At 46.6% G+C, this 16,877-nt stretch overlaps 2 protein-coding genes across 2 annotated transcripts; one reads left to right on the top strand and one right to left on the bottom strand.

Moving 5' to 3' along the window:
* Positions 1 to 2,348: 2,348 nt before the first annotated feature.
* Positions 2,349 to 13,221, top strand: LDLRAD1 (low density lipoprotein receptor class A domain containing 1). Its single transcript, XM_042030744.1, has 6 exons — positions 2,349 to 3,495; positions 3,876 to 3,930; positions 5,499 to 5,630; positions 6,053 to 6,190; positions 6,688 to 6,816; positions 7,536 to 13,221. Exons 1-6 carry the CDS (start codon positions 3,475 to 3,477, stop codon positions 7,679 to 7,681), a joined length of 621 nt encoding a protein of 206 aa, XP_041886678.1. The 5' UTR covers positions 2,349 to 3,474; the 3' UTR covers positions 7,682 to 13,221.
* Positions 10,394 to 16,759, bottom strand: LRRC42 (leucine rich repeat containing 42). Its single transcript, XM_042030743.1, has 7 exons — positions 15,554 to 16,759; positions 13,302 to 13,433; positions 12,143 to 12,261; positions 11,694 to 11,782; positions 11,498 to 11,611; positions 11,269 to 11,353; positions 10,394 to 10,879 (listed from the first exon to the last, which is right to left on the bottom strand). Exons 1-7 carry the CDS (start codon positions 16,024 to 16,026, stop codon positions 10,623 to 10,625), a joined length of 1,269 nt encoding a protein of 422 aa, XP_041886677.1. The 5' UTR covers positions 16,027 to 16,759; the 3' UTR covers positions 10,394 to 10,622.
* Positions 16,760 to 16,877: the final 118 nt, after the last annotated feature.

Raw genomic sequence — 16,877 nt, 5'->3', positions numbered from 1 at the left:
TGTTGACTATATAGCTTTTTGGTATGGTTAATTATTGACCACAACAGGCTCAGTGTGAAAGCCTGTCTGTAGCCTTCCTCTCAAGAGCAACATGACCTGATTTTGCTGTGTGATTCACTAGCACAGCAACAGCAACTAACAGTATCCCTCATGTCTAACCTGTTTTTTATGGATCTTATTATATGCTGGTTCCCACAGTGTTGGCAAGTTGGGGGTGTCAGTGATTTATTTTAGGGTGTCTACGTGAGTGCTGGCTAGAATGCATGGTCTCCAATTCACTGTCATCTTTTTGTTGATTAGACAGAATTCCCTCAAAGCTTTAAAACCATGTACTGAAGAACTATGGAGATTCTGGGTGTGATGCAGTGTGAAGACTCTGTGACTCAGTGATGTGTTTGTTCCCTTACTTAAACCTGGCTCGGTGGTGGTTCCCAGCTTGGCTGTGAGCAGATGGTTGTGTGACTGCAGCTGATGGGGCCTTGCAGGGGCCATCAGGCAGGAATGTGCAGACCCCAGTCCAGCAGCACTCTTAACTGTGGCTGTCAGGAGCTTTCAGCCCATTAAGGATGTTTGTTTTAAGCCGGTTTCTATCAGCCTGCAGCAACTGCAATCTGAATTAAATTAGCAGTACCTCTTCATGCTGAACTCTTCAGTGGGACAGCCCAGAAGTTTGGGTGGTAGCAGCCTTTGCCCTCTGTGTAGGTGTCATTGCAGAGGCCTTGCTGTGAGAAGGGCCAGGGTGCTGTCTGGGGCCACTGCTCGCTTGGCAGGGACAGGAGATCCCAGTCAGTGATTCTGCAGCAGCGATTCAGCCGCGTTTCTGCTGGCGCAAGCAAAGCCCAGCACGGCCCCGCTCTGCTGGGGATGCCAGAGCTCAGATCTGCTGTGTGCAACCCTGTTCAGCAATTACTCTGCCAATGCTGGCTTTACTTCAGGGATTAGTGCCCATCTTCTTAGCACTGTGGTGTTTGGGATTTCCAGAAGAGACTTCAGCAATCCCCATTTTTCTAACTGAACAGCTCATGGAAATGTTTGCAAGTCTGTTAAAATGTTTTTCTTTACCATTAGCGTGGTTGCAGAGGGAGCAGCTCCGTGCAGACGTGGCTCTTTGCTTGTTCCAGCGTGGACAGTACAACCTCTGTTAGGCTGATGACTTGATTTCACAAAACTTTCTCTTCAAAACTCCATTGCTTACAGCCCCGGGCTCGAGTTAAGCAAACAACTTGTGCTTTCATTGGGTGTTTTGTCTTTTGTTTGCTGTTTAATGACATTTCAGCTGAGTGATCTGTGCAGTGCAGCCAGTGATTCAGCACTGTGCTCTTGGGTCACAGAGAGCTCTGGGCCTGTGGCACTCTGGCACTTGGCACTGCTGTATCCAGAGCCAGCCAGAGCCTGAGGAATTTGGTAAGTGTTGTAAACTTATCAAAAGATCTTCCCTCAGTAAAATCAGATAACTAGCAAGCAATTGAACTGTTTCTCAAGACTTCTAATCTAAATGGACTCTTTAAGCTATCTTGGCATTTGGCTTTGCAAAATGTCATTTCCTATTCATTTTTTGTCAAATGTTTGACTTACCAACATCTCCATTTTCAGAGGCTGCAATTTGGGTTTGATCTCTGCTCAAAACCACTGTTTAAATGAAGGGCCTTAAATTATTGAAATTGCAGGTGGAAAGCATTTTATATTCTCTTTAGGCATGTGTTCAACTGAGCCTGTATCAGATTTAGAATGGAATCATCTGGACACAAATGAGGTGACCCTCTTTAGTGTGTGCAATTCACTGTTGGCAGAAATAGCCATGGTACATTTGGGGGAAATTGGGGGATTTTTAGGTGCTAGAATTAACAATAACCTATCATATTGGATACTTTAATATTTGCTGCCTCTTCAGCTTTTCTGATCTTCGGCAATTAAAAAAAAAAAAAAAATTTAAACTTCAGAAAAGCTTGCTTATGTTTCTTACCTCGCTGTCATGAACTCATTTTTCTGAACTCTGAGCAGTCTTTGATGTGGGTAACTGCTCTAAAATCCAACTGTACCCTGCTTGGCTACAGCTGACTTTGATAATCCTGCAACAGGAAACAGATGGTGGTAGATGTCAGGCTGTAGAATCACGGAATTTTTTAGCTCGGAAAAGACCTCCAAGAATGAGTCCAACCATTCCCCCAGTACTGCCAATGCCACCAGTAACCCGTGTCCCCAAGTGCCACATCCACATGGCTTTAGGGGTAATTACTCCACCACTGCCCTGGGCAGCCTGATCCAATGCCTGACAACTCTTTCAGTAAAGAAATTTTTTTCTGCTATCCAATCTAAACCTTCTCTGGTGCAACTTGAGGCTGTTTCCTCTTGTCCTGTTGCTTGTCAACTGGGAGAAGAGCCCAACCCCCACCTGGCTCCAACCTCTTTTCAGGGAGTGGAAGAGAGTGAGAAGGTCCCCCTGAACCTCCTTCTCTCCAGGCTAAAACCCCCCAGCTCCCTCCCTCAATTACACTTGTGCTCCAGACCCTTCCCCAGCTGTGTTGTCCCTCTCTGGACATCTCAGATGGACATTTGTCTCCAAGAGGGGGCTGACTCCACATTTTAAACTCTTCATTGTAGATTGTTTTGCAGGGTATGCATAGCTGGCCTGCTTGACCTGGCTCTTACACAGGGCTCTTAGTAAACTCTTGCAAGAACAACCCGGGCTCCTCAAAAACTTTATGCTGGTGCTTTTTCTCCCCACTACCCCCATGGAAAAGCTGCCTGCTCATGAAATTTCATCCTTGAAGCTGTAAAACTCCCCTCTGCATGTGCTGTGCCAAGACCTGCAGCCAGCTTAGAAGGCTGCAATGTATTTGTAACTTCGTGTTTGCTGTGGGCTGAGCTGCTAAGACTTCCTGCAGGCCTGGAAATTCAAGCACACAAGTAAAAGAGGACCCTGGAGGATTTCCTGAGCCTGTGCTCATTGCCCAAGCAAGGAAGCTGTTCCAGATGGTTGTATCCTGCACAGCTCTCCTGAGATCTCATCATCTGGCAGGAGTCTGGGCTGGTGCTGCCACAAGGGCAGTGTGACAGCTCTGTCTTGGGGAGGAGGTGTGGAGAAAGGAGACTTTCATGAAGATGAGCAGACTCTTCCCTCAAGCTTTCATTGTGAAAGCGGCTTTTCCCTAGCTGCCACTGGGGTTAATTCAGTCAGGATGCGCTAGAGGTGAGTGTTCCTCTTCCGGACTCTCAGCAGGGCTCTTGGCTTCCTAAATGTTTGCGTTATGATTTGTCTGAACCCTGCTGTGAAACACTGTGACACAAGAATGACAGAGGTTGTGGTTGGCTTTCCTCGAGGGCTGGAGCAGAGGCTCAGCACCGCCCTGCCAGTCCCCTCCTGCCTGTGCAGTGCTCTCCTTGCTCTCCTGCCTCTGTTGGGTTTGTATCCCGGTAACATCGCTCCTGCTGAGGTGCAGAGAACTCCCTGTGGCCCCTGGAGTTCTGGGAAGCATGAACAAAACTCATCCCCAGGTACAGTCCTTCAGAAAAATCCTGCTGTTCTCTGAAGTACTTGTGTTCTTGATAGTGCTATTTGCCTGACCTCTTTATTACTGCTTTCTCTGAGATTTTGAGTTGCTTCTACTTAACTTGATACAAAAGAGAAGTGTTGATATAAAGCACTGGACTTGGTTAGTGTTTGTTTTACAAATGGGTAATTAAGGTTTAAAAGGTGATGTGATCGATTGTTTTGGGAATTAAAGCTGGGCCGTGTTTCCACCGAGGCAACTTCTGCTTGTATGTAATAAAGGAGTACATGGTGTATTCCTGGGTAAGATGGTGTGAGAACTAGAAAGGCAAAGTTTGTGTGGCTGTGGGATTCTGTAAACAACCTTTTATCCCTTTCCTTCTAGAGAAACGGTGATGTAGCTACTTTTGGTTCAACACAGTCCTTCTCTGGAGAAAGAGGTAATGAATAAAATGCAGAGTTCTATTATTAAAGTATAAGTCAATTGAAACTATTGATGTAATGTAACATACAACCAGTATTTATGGGCTGTTTGGACTGATTTTCCTCCTTTTCTTTGTAGTGAAATATCCAGACTATAAAATTAATAAACTTCACCTGTTCTGTGTTGGCCTGGAGCTGGCAGTCATATGTATAGTGGTATGATAGGTGATCCTTGTCTGTCATAATGAGCTTGCTGTGGGTTTCCCATATGTCTTAATAGGCAAACTTCTGCAAATTTTGCCCATACTCTGAAGGACAAGGTGGGATCAAACAGAATCAAATAGCAATCCTGTAGATCAGGTTGCAACATTTCATCACTGCCATTATTTTATACACAAGTCCATCTGTAATTGTTGTGCTTTATGGTCAGAGGTGTTTTGTAGACACAGACATGCTGTAATTCACCATTTCTCTTCTGAGCTGAAATGTTCTGTGTTTGGCTCCTGCTTGAGTGTGACAGAGGGGGAGGTTGCTGGAATCAGGATCCTTTTGCTGTTGAGCAAAGGCTGTGCCTTCCCTTGAGTTTGAACACTGAAACAACTAAGTAAACACAAAGCACAGCTAAGACAAATTCTAACTTAAAAGTTCTTTAAGTTCCTTGAAAGCTTTTTAAAATTATAATTAAAGATTTTTACGTTCAGATATACCAAAAATCAATATACCAAAATCAATTATAAAGGCAGGATTGTCTTAAGTGACTGGTTACACGTTTCTGAGATGACCACACTAATATTTTTTGCTATTGGTGTGGGAATATGAAGGAATGGAGGAAAATACCCAGTTGGTTTAGAGGCAAAGCTCCAGGTGCAGGTTGCTGAGGTGAGGGTGGGTGCCTGGCGTTGCTCCTATGTGTGCTGCCCTTGTGTTGCAATGACTGTGGATTTGGCCTTTAGCTGCTGCAGTTGGTTTGATTTATGTACCTGACTTTCTGAAAGCTGGAGTCCCTGGAAGGTTGCTGTGTCGTGGAGATGTCGTTAGGGAGGGAAAGGGCAGCTCTTGAGTTCCTTCTCACCATTTTGTGCTGATAGTCCAGCCTCATTCCGTGGGGGTGTGAGTCCTGGTTGGGGCAGAAAGCCTGAAGTGCTGTAAAATGAAATCTTACCTCTTGAGGAGTTTTGTTGTGGGCTCTGGGAGGGCACCTTCCCCAGCCTGACACGGACTTGCCTCATGTTTTGGTGTCACTGCTGTACCACAGGGTTGGGCAGAGGCTTGGCCTTCATCCTTCTGCATCCGAGTCCACAGGATGAGCTCTGATGGAGACACAGCGTTTGTGCCATTCAATCCCGGTGCTCTGTAACAGCAGCACAGGTTCTTCCACACTGCAAGCAGCAAAATTCCCTGTGAGGGGGTGTTTAATGCTGGAGCTTGGCTCTTTAAACTCAGCTATCAACCCCTAAACCCCAGCAGCCCATACCAGTCTCGCATGCAGAGACCCCAAAACATCAGCCTCGTGTCCTTGCACTGTTCCCCTCTGAAACACCCCAGACCCTTCCCCAGGCCCTCACCTCTCTCTTTCCTCCTCCAGGCCACTGCCATCCACGTGGTGCCTGCACTGGCTGCACACAGAGACACCTCTGCATCTCTGCCGTGGCACTGCTCGTCCTTGTGGCTGCCCTGGCCTTGGGAGTGGCACTGGCACTCCTGCCACGGGCACCAGGTTGTATCCCAAGAGTGGTTATTGTTTTGGTAAGGGAGGCAAAAAAGATGCTGCATGAGCACAGCCCTCATGTCCATCACTGTGTGTTTAGTGGCGCTTTCCAGCATAGACCAGGAGGAAGGAAAGGGACAAGCAGGGTGATGGGGGCTGTGCCAGCTTTGCACAGCCCAAATGGCCACCAGCCATTCCCTGGCTCTGCTGTCCTGCTCCATAGGGCTGGGATAATTCTGGGTAGCACTGTCACACTTAAGACTATTGGTGTGCTTTTCAGACTCTGCCATGAACCTACTAGAGATTAATCCCGGCCCCTGGTTATTTCCAGAACAAAAAATTAATTTCAGAACCCCCCCTTTACTCCCCTTGATCTATTCCTTGTATCATAAAAATGCTGGAAAATAAAGGTCGTCTTGCTTTCCCCTCAGTGAACCGCTTCTGCACAGCCCCCAATAACCGGACAGGCTTCTTGTGTGATGACAGAGTGACCTGTGTCCCAGCCAGCTGGGTCTGTGACAGGGTCAGCAACTGCAGGAACGGAGAGGATGAGCAGGAGCAGCTCTGTGGTGAGTGGTTTTGTTGTAAGCATCCCCCCTGCACTGGTCTTCCAGCTGTGAGACAGCAGCCACGGTTTCTCTAATCCTGTTCCGTGCTTCCAGCTGCCTAAGCGAGCAGATAAGCCTGGTAGAGCCTTTGTAAGGCAGATGCTGAGAGATGGCACTGCCCAAAACCTAGCAGGAATGCCGGGAATCAAAGACTCCAAGCTCCTCTGACCTTCCCAGGGTTTTTTTTAAAACCATGCTGTAGTTTTCCTCCATCAGTGAAGCTGTATGCCTACATGGGTAATTTACTGTTCAGTCACCCTGGGGAAAAAAACTAAATAAAGCAGAAACCTGGGGCAGACTTCCTGTGTCCAGTGACAGAGCTTCCCCATTTGTTCATGTTCATTTGATACTGCAGGGGAAGTGTCCTGACAGCAGCCTTTGGTGTGTGCCATCCCCATTTTAGCCAGTGTGTCTATGCCTGGTGGAGTTAAGCGTGCCCTCTGTGTGTGTCCTTGCAGGTGACTTGCCCCACAGCCTCCCAGAATACCTGGTTTTCCACTGCAGTAACCCCAGATCCTGGGTCTATGCTGACCAGAGGTGTAACGGGATGAACGACTGCGGGGACTGCTCTGACGAGACAGGGAGCTGTAAGTCTGTCTGCTGGCTCCTGCCTTTTCTGCTGATGGATTGAGACAGGTTGTACAGGTGTGGTGCTTGTGGATGCTGCTGGAAATGCCTGGAGACTGGCATCCACCACTAAAACACAAAATAGCTGGGATAGGGTGTGAATAAGAACCATGCAGACTCAATTCCACCAGCTGCCAAGGCTTCTGCATCAAAGCCTGGTGGCAACTGAGAGGGGAAAGGCTTCATGCTTTGCTCCCAGACCCAAAAGCTGCTCCTCCTCTGTGGCTTGCTGATGTGGAACAGTTTTGTCAGGATGTGTAGCTGTAGTCAGTAGTGGCCATTCATTTTGGCCTTTGGTAGCTGGTCAGCAGATGGGCACATCTCTGAGCTGGGCGGGAGCTGAGTCTCAGCAGCTTCAAAGCCATCGAGATCCTCCTCTTGCTAAAATGAGCAGCAGGTCTGCTCCGAAGTAAGCTCCATAGTTTGGGGGAAAAAAAGAATTACAGTTAGTTGTTCCTCCCAGGATGGCCTGTCTGCCATGAAGGTCATTGCAATGTCACACTCTGGTTGTCTCCCATGAGTAGCACCAAACCTGTGTCTTCTTTGGTGGGCTCACAGTCGCAGGGTTGTCACAGTGGCTTTTCTGCTGGGGGATGAAAAGGTTTAACCCATGTAAGGAAGGAGGGGGGGGGTCAGTGCAGCTGAGGCGTTTCAGCTCCCTGTTTTCCATCCTTCCCAGTGGCTGCCTGCCCGCCGTGCGGGTGGGAGTGGTGGAGCTGCAGCCCTGTGCACTACGACTTCTGCTCCTGCATCCCCAGGAGGCTGTGCCGGGATGGCATCCAGCACTGCCTGGGCTGGTCCGACGAGTTCATCTGCACACCCTGAATCCTGGCACCCACCCTGCTGGGGACAGCACGGTGCTTCCCACACGTCGCCCTGGAGCCTTGGGGTCCTGCCCTGCTGCCTGCTTGGGAAGCTCCAGCCCAAGCAAATCCTCCCCAGCAGTGCAGTGAACACCGACCAGGGACCGAGGGCACGTGGCAGCCCTTGGCTGGACACCATCTGTGGGACAGCTCCCAGGAGTCTGCTGCCGTGTGAAGGTGAGCACTTCCTGCATGGGCAGCACTGACTCGATGCTGTGCTGTGCTGGAGATGCTTCACCAGCCACTGCTGGCACAGCCCTGGGCCGGGGTTTCTCCTCTATGAACGTGCTGGGGCCTCTGCAGGCAGCCATGTGAGGGACACTGAGAACTGCCCCAAGGAGCAGAGCTGAGTGAGGTGAGCCTCCAACACATCTTCACAGTCCTGATCTTCACTGGCAGGAGGAGAAGCTTCTATTTGTGTTCAAAACACATCTGCAGGTGGTTTCAGCAGTGACTTTGAGGGCTCTGTGTTGATGCTCCTGGGATGCTTCCTTGGGAGTGCTGTGCTGGGGGTGACACCGTGGGGAGCTGCTGCTCAGACCACCTCCTGCTCTCTTCTCAAACCATAAAGGACTACACAGAGAGTGTAATGGCAAGGAAAACTGGAGAAGTTTCAGGGTTTTGGGGACAGAGTAGCTGTCCCTGACAGCCAGGGTAGGGAACCAGCAAGTAAATAACCTGCAGGGCAGTGCAGTTTTGCAGCAGCAGGTTGAGAACAGCCATGGAGCTGGGATAGGTTTCACTGAAGTTGGCAAAGAAAGGAGGAAAAAGAAGTTGCAGCCTCAGAGCAGAGAGCAGCAGAAAATCAAGTGCTGCTCCCAGGGTGGTGTGGGATGACACTGGATCCGTTTGCTGCTTGTTTTGTTCCTCTGCCAGCAAGGCAGGATCAGGCAGCCAAGCCTTCAAAGCAGTCCTCAGGATACAGGTATGGACATGACACTGAAATTTAAGAAAGATGAAGTTTTCTCTGCTCCTTTGAAAATCTCATCTGTATCTAAAACATTGTCTCTGAGGAAAACCCCACATTTACAGTGAATACTTTTACTTTTCTAGGCCCAAAATAAACATGAGGTGATCTTTTTCCCATTGCCACCCCAGGTCATAGATATTTAAAAATAAACCCCTGTTCACTCATTTCTGCTCTGTCCTGTGATCTGCAGCTCTGCCTGTCACCATAACTCAGATCAATGGTGAATGTTGCTTCTAATTTGTCACTGGGATACAGGCGGAAATCTGAAAGATCTTTTTATAAATAGCTTTACAGTTCTGTGACTCACACTTCACCTGGAATATGGCAAAACTCTGCATGGGGGAATGTTAAAGCTGCTTTTACTCACCTGTCCCTCTCCAGGCCTGGCCAGGGTGCAGGGTTTGTTTTCTCTGTGCCTGTAAAATGTTATCCCAGTGCAGTAAGGATTGAACTAATCAGCTTTTAAAAAAAATACAGGAACCCTCATGCTCAGCACAGGGCCCAGGTAATGGGGATTGGTAAAAAAATGTGCATCTCTCCGTGGTCAGATCAGCAGATCTCCAATGGTGGGAGGGCTGGCCAAAAATTCCATGGTGGCAATTGCACCAGAAGCAGCTTGAGGGGGAAGATTGCACATCTTCCTCCCCGTTGAGCCGCTGTTTTGAGTCACAATTTGTGCCATTATTTGTCTCAGCAGAGAGCTGATGTAGTTGTCAGGGGAAGCTATTAATAGCCTTGAGGTTCTGGGAAAAGAAAGTAGGATTTGAATGCAAGTGTGCCTGTTTTGTTTGTGTGTAGTCCTTTTTTTTGAGGAAAATTCAGCAGTAAGGGAAAGACAAAGGGGTTTTGTTCTTTATGCATTTTTGAGCTGAAGTTCATTTTCTTGGCCTCTTCATGGTTTCCAAGGATGTGCTGCTTTTCTTGGTGATGAATTATGGTAAACAACAGTGTAAAAAGGAAGATACCCTCTGAAGAAGCACTAGTAGGGGAAACCTGGAGAAAATCTTTGGCCTCATGAGGCCTAAGAGGACAATGATGGGCACTGTGCACCTCAGCCAGTTTTGATGGAAACACTCAGGGCAGGAATTCAATGATAAACAGTTACCTGCAGCATTACAGCTGCACAGACCAACACAAAACAGGTCTGAGTGTCAAGGTGTTTTACAGCTGATCTGCATCATTCATATTTGAATCAAAATGCCCCTCAATGTTTTCAGATGGGGAAGTACAGTTAAGTGTTATTGCAGGCACACTGAAAATGGGTTTTAAACCACAGAATGATCTCAAATGCAGTGAATTTTTGTCAGGCAGAATATATTACAACTGCAGAGCATAATCTCTACAGTAACCTCATTCCAGCTCTCATGTCCTGGGCTAAAATGAGAAAGAAAGGGGACTTGTGTTCCACTTTGGGCTTCTGCAATGACTGTGGTGAGGTGTTACAGCCTCATGCCTCCCTCCCCAGAGGCCTGTGCTTATCCTTTGTGCTTCCTCCCTCTGCCACAGCCCCATCAGCACAGCCTGGTGCTTTCAGGCTGAGGTTTCTGTTCTAGCAGCACTGTAAACATCCTGTGGCACTTGACAAGCCCAGTGCAGCTTCATGTCAGATGAGCTGCAGTGATTCGTGTCCTGCCCCTTGAGAAGCAGGAGAGCAGGGATAGGTCCAGCTGTTCTGGTGAAAAATACCTTCATCAGAAGAGTAAGTTAAGGATGACAACAAAAACTTTATTTGAAAAAATTATTATGTATTGAAAATATACAGTAGTATTACCAACCTTCTTGTCTCTATCCCTCCCCCAGCACAGGTTACCCCACAGGCATGGCACAGCAACCAGATTTAACAGCACTTGTCTCCTTTGTCACTCCCTCTCAATATGTCCAAATCCTCTCATCAGCAAGAGAATAACAAACAAAAGACCCACTTCTTTCTGACTCAGTAGGTATTTAACAAATCCCAGTCCTCTACAGTGAGGCACAGATGCTTCTGTTTGGAAGTCCTTTCTCTCTCTTGTTCAGCCAAAGCTCTTTTTTTATTGTTCTTTAATTCGTGGCTGCCTGCAACCTCCTTTTTCAAAGGTAAATGGCAATTTTGAACTTTATCCTTATAAAACTGCAAGTTTCCAGATGCTTTAGTTTCTGGCTCCACCAGTGTGCATTTGACTACTTCCTCTATTCTGTGTGTCTTGCCATCTACAAGCAAAAAAAAAAAAAAAAATCAAGTTTAGATTTTGGGAAAAACAGAATTCTCCTGTAAAATGCATAACTTTGTGGTACAAATTGTTTTGGCCAAGCCAACTTGGAAATGTCCAGAGGAAAAAATATAATTTATATTTTGGACTCAGATTTTTAAGGAAAAAAATCAATTGTTATATGTTGCCCTAAGCAGGCTGCTGTGCTGTACTTGAATTATCCAGCAGTCTAACAAATAAAAAAACCTCAAGTACATTGTAATGCAGTTACACAAAGGGCTAAAATTGCACGGCTGAGATGCCATTTGTGCTAAAACCCCATAAAGTATGGAAGTACTCCCCATAGAAAATAAAATAAATCAACTCCGTGGTGTCCATGCAGTTACGTACAGAAGTGAAGAGCTGCTGCTCTGGATCTCAAGTTGTGCTGGGGCTTCATGGACTCCATAACTGCCTGTTCCCACTGCAGAACTGTCTGAAAGAACAGATGAAGGAGTTAAAAAAAAATTTACAGAAATATCATTTGAAACAACTCCATCCCTTGTTCTTTCCTATTCAGCGATTTCGTGCTCTATGAGGCAAATTTTTAGAGAGTAAAGCAGATTTAACCCCCCCTTACCTGTTCTGCCCATCCCTCTGTTTTGCAGTTACTGTGATCGAATTCTTTCAGAGGCACTTTTGAATGAACCAGGCCTATCTGCATTTGGAGCTGCTTAATGACAGCATTGACATCCTGGGAAAAAGGGAAATACCACAGTCAGAGGGCAAGAACTTTTATTATACTTGTCCAATAAACTTTTTCTCATTATTTTTACCTTGAGACCTGTCCCAGAAATGTCCAAACAATTCAATTTCTTGAAAGAAAGAAGGTATCCAATTCCCACATCTGTGATTTTAGGGTTACCTGTGAGGCCAAGTAAAGTTAATTAAGCTGCATGATGTGGAAAAAGATGATCAAAATACCAAGGAAGTATTTGTTCCAAAAGCTAATACTGGAACAAGACTGACTTTTCCCCTTTAATTATCAAAATACAAATATTTACAATGCCAATTCTCAAAGTCCCAAAACTATTTATGTAAGTAGCAAATGCCTGAGACTTCATGTCTGCCCTGTGCCTTCTGGCAGGTTGCTGGTGAAATCTGGGGTTGAGCACTTGGCTCACGGCAATCAACAAATTAATTGTATTGCTTCAGTACTAAGGAGGACAAACTCTTTATCAGAAAGGACACAGGTTCTTTCTGTTATGAAACATGAAGCACTTACAGGACAAGTCCAGCACCAGCAGATTTTCAAGCCCCTTTTTCAGCACACGGACGGGCGCTGTCATCCTGCGCAGGCCAGCGTCTGACAGGGAGTTGTCCTTCAGGAGAAGCCTTTTCACACTGGCAGGAAGAGACACAAACATGTAGTTTATGGTCATTTTTTCAGACAGTTTTGCAAAATGTCCTAAAACTCTGTGTCAGAAGGGTCATCTTATGCCAACCCCTACAGGCTCACTGTAAAAAGCAGTGACAAAGGAGCCTGGGTTAGCAGGAGTAACAAATATCTTTATATTTCCCTGCTAGCTCAACAGAAGCACTACTTGAGCAGCTATTCCCACAGCTCCAGTGACAAACTGATCCTAGAGCCAAACATTTGCCAACAGAGACAATAAGCTTCTTTATACCCTGAAGTTCTTTATACCAAGGCTGCCAAACTGAAATGCACTCAAAACTAAGAAAAATGCTTGGCAAAATGAGAGAGGACAGATTTGATAAGTGATACAGCAATGATTTTAAGAAAATAATGAGGTATTATAACATAGATTAACAAAACTCAGGAAAAAATATCACACTAAAATGCTCTCTTCAGAGCACTTCAAGACAAAACCTTGATGCAAAATGCACCAAAATCTTACAGCAACATAACATCCTCAATCAGCAGTCATCCTACTTATGGTTTCCAAAATCCTCAACTTGTCATTCTTTACTACCAAACAAAAATAGAAAATTTACCAGTTTGAGATGTTAACTAACCAAATATTCAACCTCCTGCTTGCAGAAATCTTCGTCTAGAACACTAGTTTTGTTAAAAACTTGGCTGATAAAGTTCCCCCTTGAAAAAGGAAACGTAAGTGTAAAACTGTTGCAAATGCCTAAGATATATTTTTTACCCAGCCAATGAAAATTGTAAAACGTTGATTTAAAAACATGACACAGTAAATTATCTTGCATATTTTTAGTACTTTTCATGATTCAGTATGTGCCTTGTGTACAATAAATTCTGTACTTTGTTTACCTCCAGAACAGGTTTTATGAACAACCAAAATCTTCAACCTTACACTCTGCAGCCTTTGAAACTTCCCTTTAAAGTCTCAGCCTGATTCTTTGAACTGCTTAGTGGTAGGAAAGAAAGTGTCATTTTTAGCTCAAGAAATTGGTACCTAGACAGGGCCTCTTTGGTGAGGTGTTCCAGCAGCTCATGTTCATCTCCAAGTTTACAGCAGGAGAGATCCAAACACGTCAGCTCCCGGAAAGACTTAATTTCTTCAAGCTTTTCAGAGATAACCAGGTATCTGCAAAGGCAAAAAAAACTCCATCAGTGCTCAGGCACATAAGAAGGTGTCTATATCCTCAAGTGTCATAAGCACAATGTACTCGTTTCTGCTCAGGATCTATGTGAAAATTGACAGAAATTACCCAGCTGCACTAAGTACCTCTTTACGTGCAGCTGGCACACAACATGTCTGAATTCCCAGCCTTCTCCTTAAATCACTGTCATGGTTTTGCTTTGATGCAAAAAATTGGACTAACAAGACTTCAACTTGCAAATATTACTATTAGGAGCTTCTTTAGAGATTACTGTTGTATTATTTCAGAATAATGCAAAATATCCCAGTTTATCCTAAGTCAGCTTCACCAACTGCTCTTCCTCAGTGTCTAGGAAGGGTATAGACAAATCCGCGTTCATCCAGGTTTAAAATCCACCTCAAATGTGGATTTTAAACAGGACAGGATAGCTTGTCAGTGGCAAAATTTTACATTTTATATATGTCAATAAAATACATGATCGTGGTAAAAGTCCAGGACTGGCCAGAGCTGCGGCTACACCCCGGGCAGCACTTCCTCAGTGGGTTATTTTTTTAGCTGTGCTGGTTCCCTGGTCTGATTCACTCAGCAGCCACGCAAACATCTGTGCTGGAGCTATTCAGTAGGAGGTTTAGAGATGGGAACAAACCACTGAAGAATGGCAGGCATGAGTATGCAGTAATGAGCACGTAGCCCTCAATACCTCCCCTGCAGTCACCTCATGCTGCCCCTGTGGCAAGACAAGCTCAAAATTCACTGATCTCTCCTGAATTTACCTCATATTCCCCATGGCAAGACACACCCCGAGGTCAGCATCGTCACTGCATAAACTGGGGGTGATTATTAATTTGATCCCTCCAGGAACACCTCTTAGTCCATGCAAATAAGGGGACCTTAATATCCTCCCAGTGTAAGTTTCCCCATCAAACCACCCCCCAAAACCCTTTGCTGTGCAATTTGGCTCTGCAAAAAGCACTACATACAGTCAGTCAGAGCACAAGCCAGTTCTTGAGAGAGATTACTAGCTCAGGGGAGTTCTGGAGAGGAGAGTGGGCTCTTTTAGAAATAAAATTCATCAGAAAATGCCTTAATGCCTTACTTCCTGGATTTCAAAGACTTGATACTTAACTCAGCTTTCTGTAATGGCAAAAAATGCCAGAAGTAGCTTAATTTCTAAATTAAGGCCATAAAATTATCTGTGCTAGAGATAAAAAGGGAGTAGGTTTAAAGGATAAAACAAAGGATAATTGACTTCTACTCAAACATTCCTACTGTGCTCAGAACACCCTTGGCACTTCAGATGAATATGCCAGTACTTTGATTTTAAACTGGATAAACCATCCCTTTTTCAAGGGCAGAGATGGAAGAGACGGGCTCTATTATTGGGAAAGACTTCAGTAGGAGCAAGGCTTTAAAACCATAAACCAGTTTTAAACTTGGCAAGACTCTTTCAGTGAAAGATGTGGACACTGAGAAGATGGAAAAACTAGTGCTGGACTGTAATCAGGACCTTGTTAAAGTACACTCAATATGGGGATGGCAACAAAAATAAATTAAGGTAAAATCTGCCTGATTTCAAAACCTGCAACTTACCCACAAGTCTGTATCTTCTTCTGAGCCCCCAGAATGAGACAGGACAGCAAGCTTATACTTAGTAAACCCAAATAATTTGCAAGGGTGTATTTTATCTGTACAGTCAGCTAAGTGTGTCAAAAAGCTTTTAAACAGCAATTACAGAAACATCCCATGAAATGCCTGAGAAAGCACTAAGCACATGGATTTCCACAGAAGTGCTGATCATTATTGTTAAAAAATAGTTGCAGGTTGAATCCTCCATGTAAGATCCCCTGTTGGTTAAAACAGATGTAGTCTGTTACCTGTATTATGATTTGTATCTTAAAATGAAACCTGCAGCTGCACTTGTAGGAAAGGGATGGGACAAAAGGCAGCAAGCACAAGAATCAGATAAGGCTCAGGGCATTCCATTAAAATTAGGTGGTGTTATAAACCCAAAATATATTTTTATTTAATTTAATTTAGGAGAAGCTTGAAGTGTGCTAGCAGAAAGCCCTGGCAGGTGACAAGATTTGTTAGGGGACACACTTACCTGTTCCGCAAGCACAGTGAGCACAGCACCAAACTGCCATAAGCTTCAGTGAACTTCTGCAGAGCTCTCAGTCCCGTCACTGGCTCTGTGAACTTTTGTCTTGCTTCTGCTGCTGAAAAGAGCTTTTCAGCAATCTGCTCTGGGAAACCAATCAACGAGTCAATGTGATCAACATTGTCAGAAATGTAACCCAGCACTAGGCTGAAGAGGGACTTGGCTGAGTAGCGGAGGTTCCCCTCCTTAGTGTATGTGAAGATGAAATGATCAGTCCTCTGCCTCCTTGCCCTATCGTCCTCCCTGTTCATGCAAAGCTCCACTGAAAAACTTCTGGAAAACAGACTAAAAGGTCTTGTTTTGGGAGTGACATTCTGTACGCCGCCTGCACCCGGATTTACCACGTGCAGCTTCCCATTTTCACGCACGTATATTGGCCCAGTATCCAAATGGCTTTCTGAGTGGAGACAGTACGACATTCCCCTCGACCAGCTCTGTAAAAACAAATCACAGACAGGTGAAGAACAGCCGCAGAGGAAAACACGACCCAGGGAAGACCCCAAAGCTGGCAGCTCCCCTTAGAGCCCTGAGCGTGGCCACGTAGCCCTGTGGTGCAAGGAGGCCAGGCTGTGTGGAGCAGGGGTGTGAGCTGCCTGCCACCAAACCACACACCCCATCCGAGTGGGAACTGGACCCCGGGCTGGCTGAGAGGCCCAGGATGGATCCCACGCCCGGGATGGAGGCAGGGGAAGCGGGAGAGGAGCTGGGGTTGAGTGGGAAGTGTCCCCACAACCAGGCCTGGCTCTGCTGCAGGCAGGAGCAGGAGGAGGAAGAGGGCACATGTCTGACTGCAGCAGGGCAATGGAGACTGCTGGAACCTCCCTCCCTGGGAGGGTGGGCATCTCCCGGTGCCCCCTGCCCAGCCGGCCCCGGGGGGCTCTGGTTCGTGAGCGGGGTCCTGGCGGGGGGCAGGAGAGCTCAGAGCTGCGATGGCGAGGGGCAGCAGAGGGACGGGATCCTCTCAGTTCCTGCCCTGCGGGGCTGGGGACCGGGTCCTGAGGGGTGGGAGAAGATCGGGCCCTGCCCGAGGAGGGCCGGGGGTACCGAAGGGATGGGGAGGCGGGGGCAAAGGGATCGAGTCCAGCCCGGAGCGGGGTCGGGGGCCACGCTGGGAAGGGTCCGTGAAGGGATCGGACTGTGGCCGGGGGTGAGCGCGCCGTGAGCGGGCACAGCCCCGAGGGGCGCCAGGGGAAGGGGCACAAGGGGAGGCGGAATAAGGGGAACGGGCACAGGGGGAAGGGTCCTCGCCCCGCCCGGGCAGGGAGGCCAG

The sequence above is a fragment of the Corvus kubaryi genome, unplaced genomic scaffold (assembly GCF_017639235.1).
Source record: "Corvus kubaryi isolate FWS band 111438036 unplaced genomic scaffold, C.kubaryi_AGA036_p1.0 37334, whole genome shotgun sequence".
Lineage (NCBI taxonomy): Eukaryota > Metazoa > Chordata > Aves > Passeriformes > Corvidae > Corvus > Corvus kubaryi.
The sequence above is the reverse complement of the archived record's forward strand: the minus strand, read 5'-3'. Positions and strand labels throughout refer to the sequence as shown.

What these genes read in the sequence shown, in the direction of transcription:
- LDLRAD1 (XM_042030744.1), top strand. Translation starts at nt 3,475, where the DNA reads ATGAACAAAACTCATCCCCAG. An exon ending in GTCCTTCTCTGGAGAAAGAG is followed by an intron (nt 3,931 to 5,498) that starts GTAATGAATAAA and finishes TTCCTCCTCCAG; the next exon opens with GCCACTGCCATCCACGTGGT. An exon ending in ACTCCTGCCACGGGCACCAG is followed by an intron (nt 5,631 to 6,052) that starts GTTGTATCCCAA and finishes CTTTCCCCTCAG; the next exon opens with TGAACCGCTTCTGCACAGCC.
- LRRC42 (XM_042030743.1), bottom strand. Translation starts at nt 16,026, where the DNA reads ATGTCGTACTGTCTCCACTCAGAAAGCCATTTGGATACTGGGCCAATA. An exon ending in TCACTGTGCTTGCGGAACAG is followed by an intron (nt 13,434 to 15,553) that starts GTAAGTGTGTCC and finishes TTGCCTTTGCAG; the next exon opens with ATACCTGGTTATCTCTGAAA. An exon ending in GCTGGTGCTGGACTTGTCCT is followed by an intron (nt 11,783 to 12,142) that starts GTAAGTGCTTCA and finishes TTGGCCTCACAG; the next exon opens with GTAACCCTAAAATCACAGAT.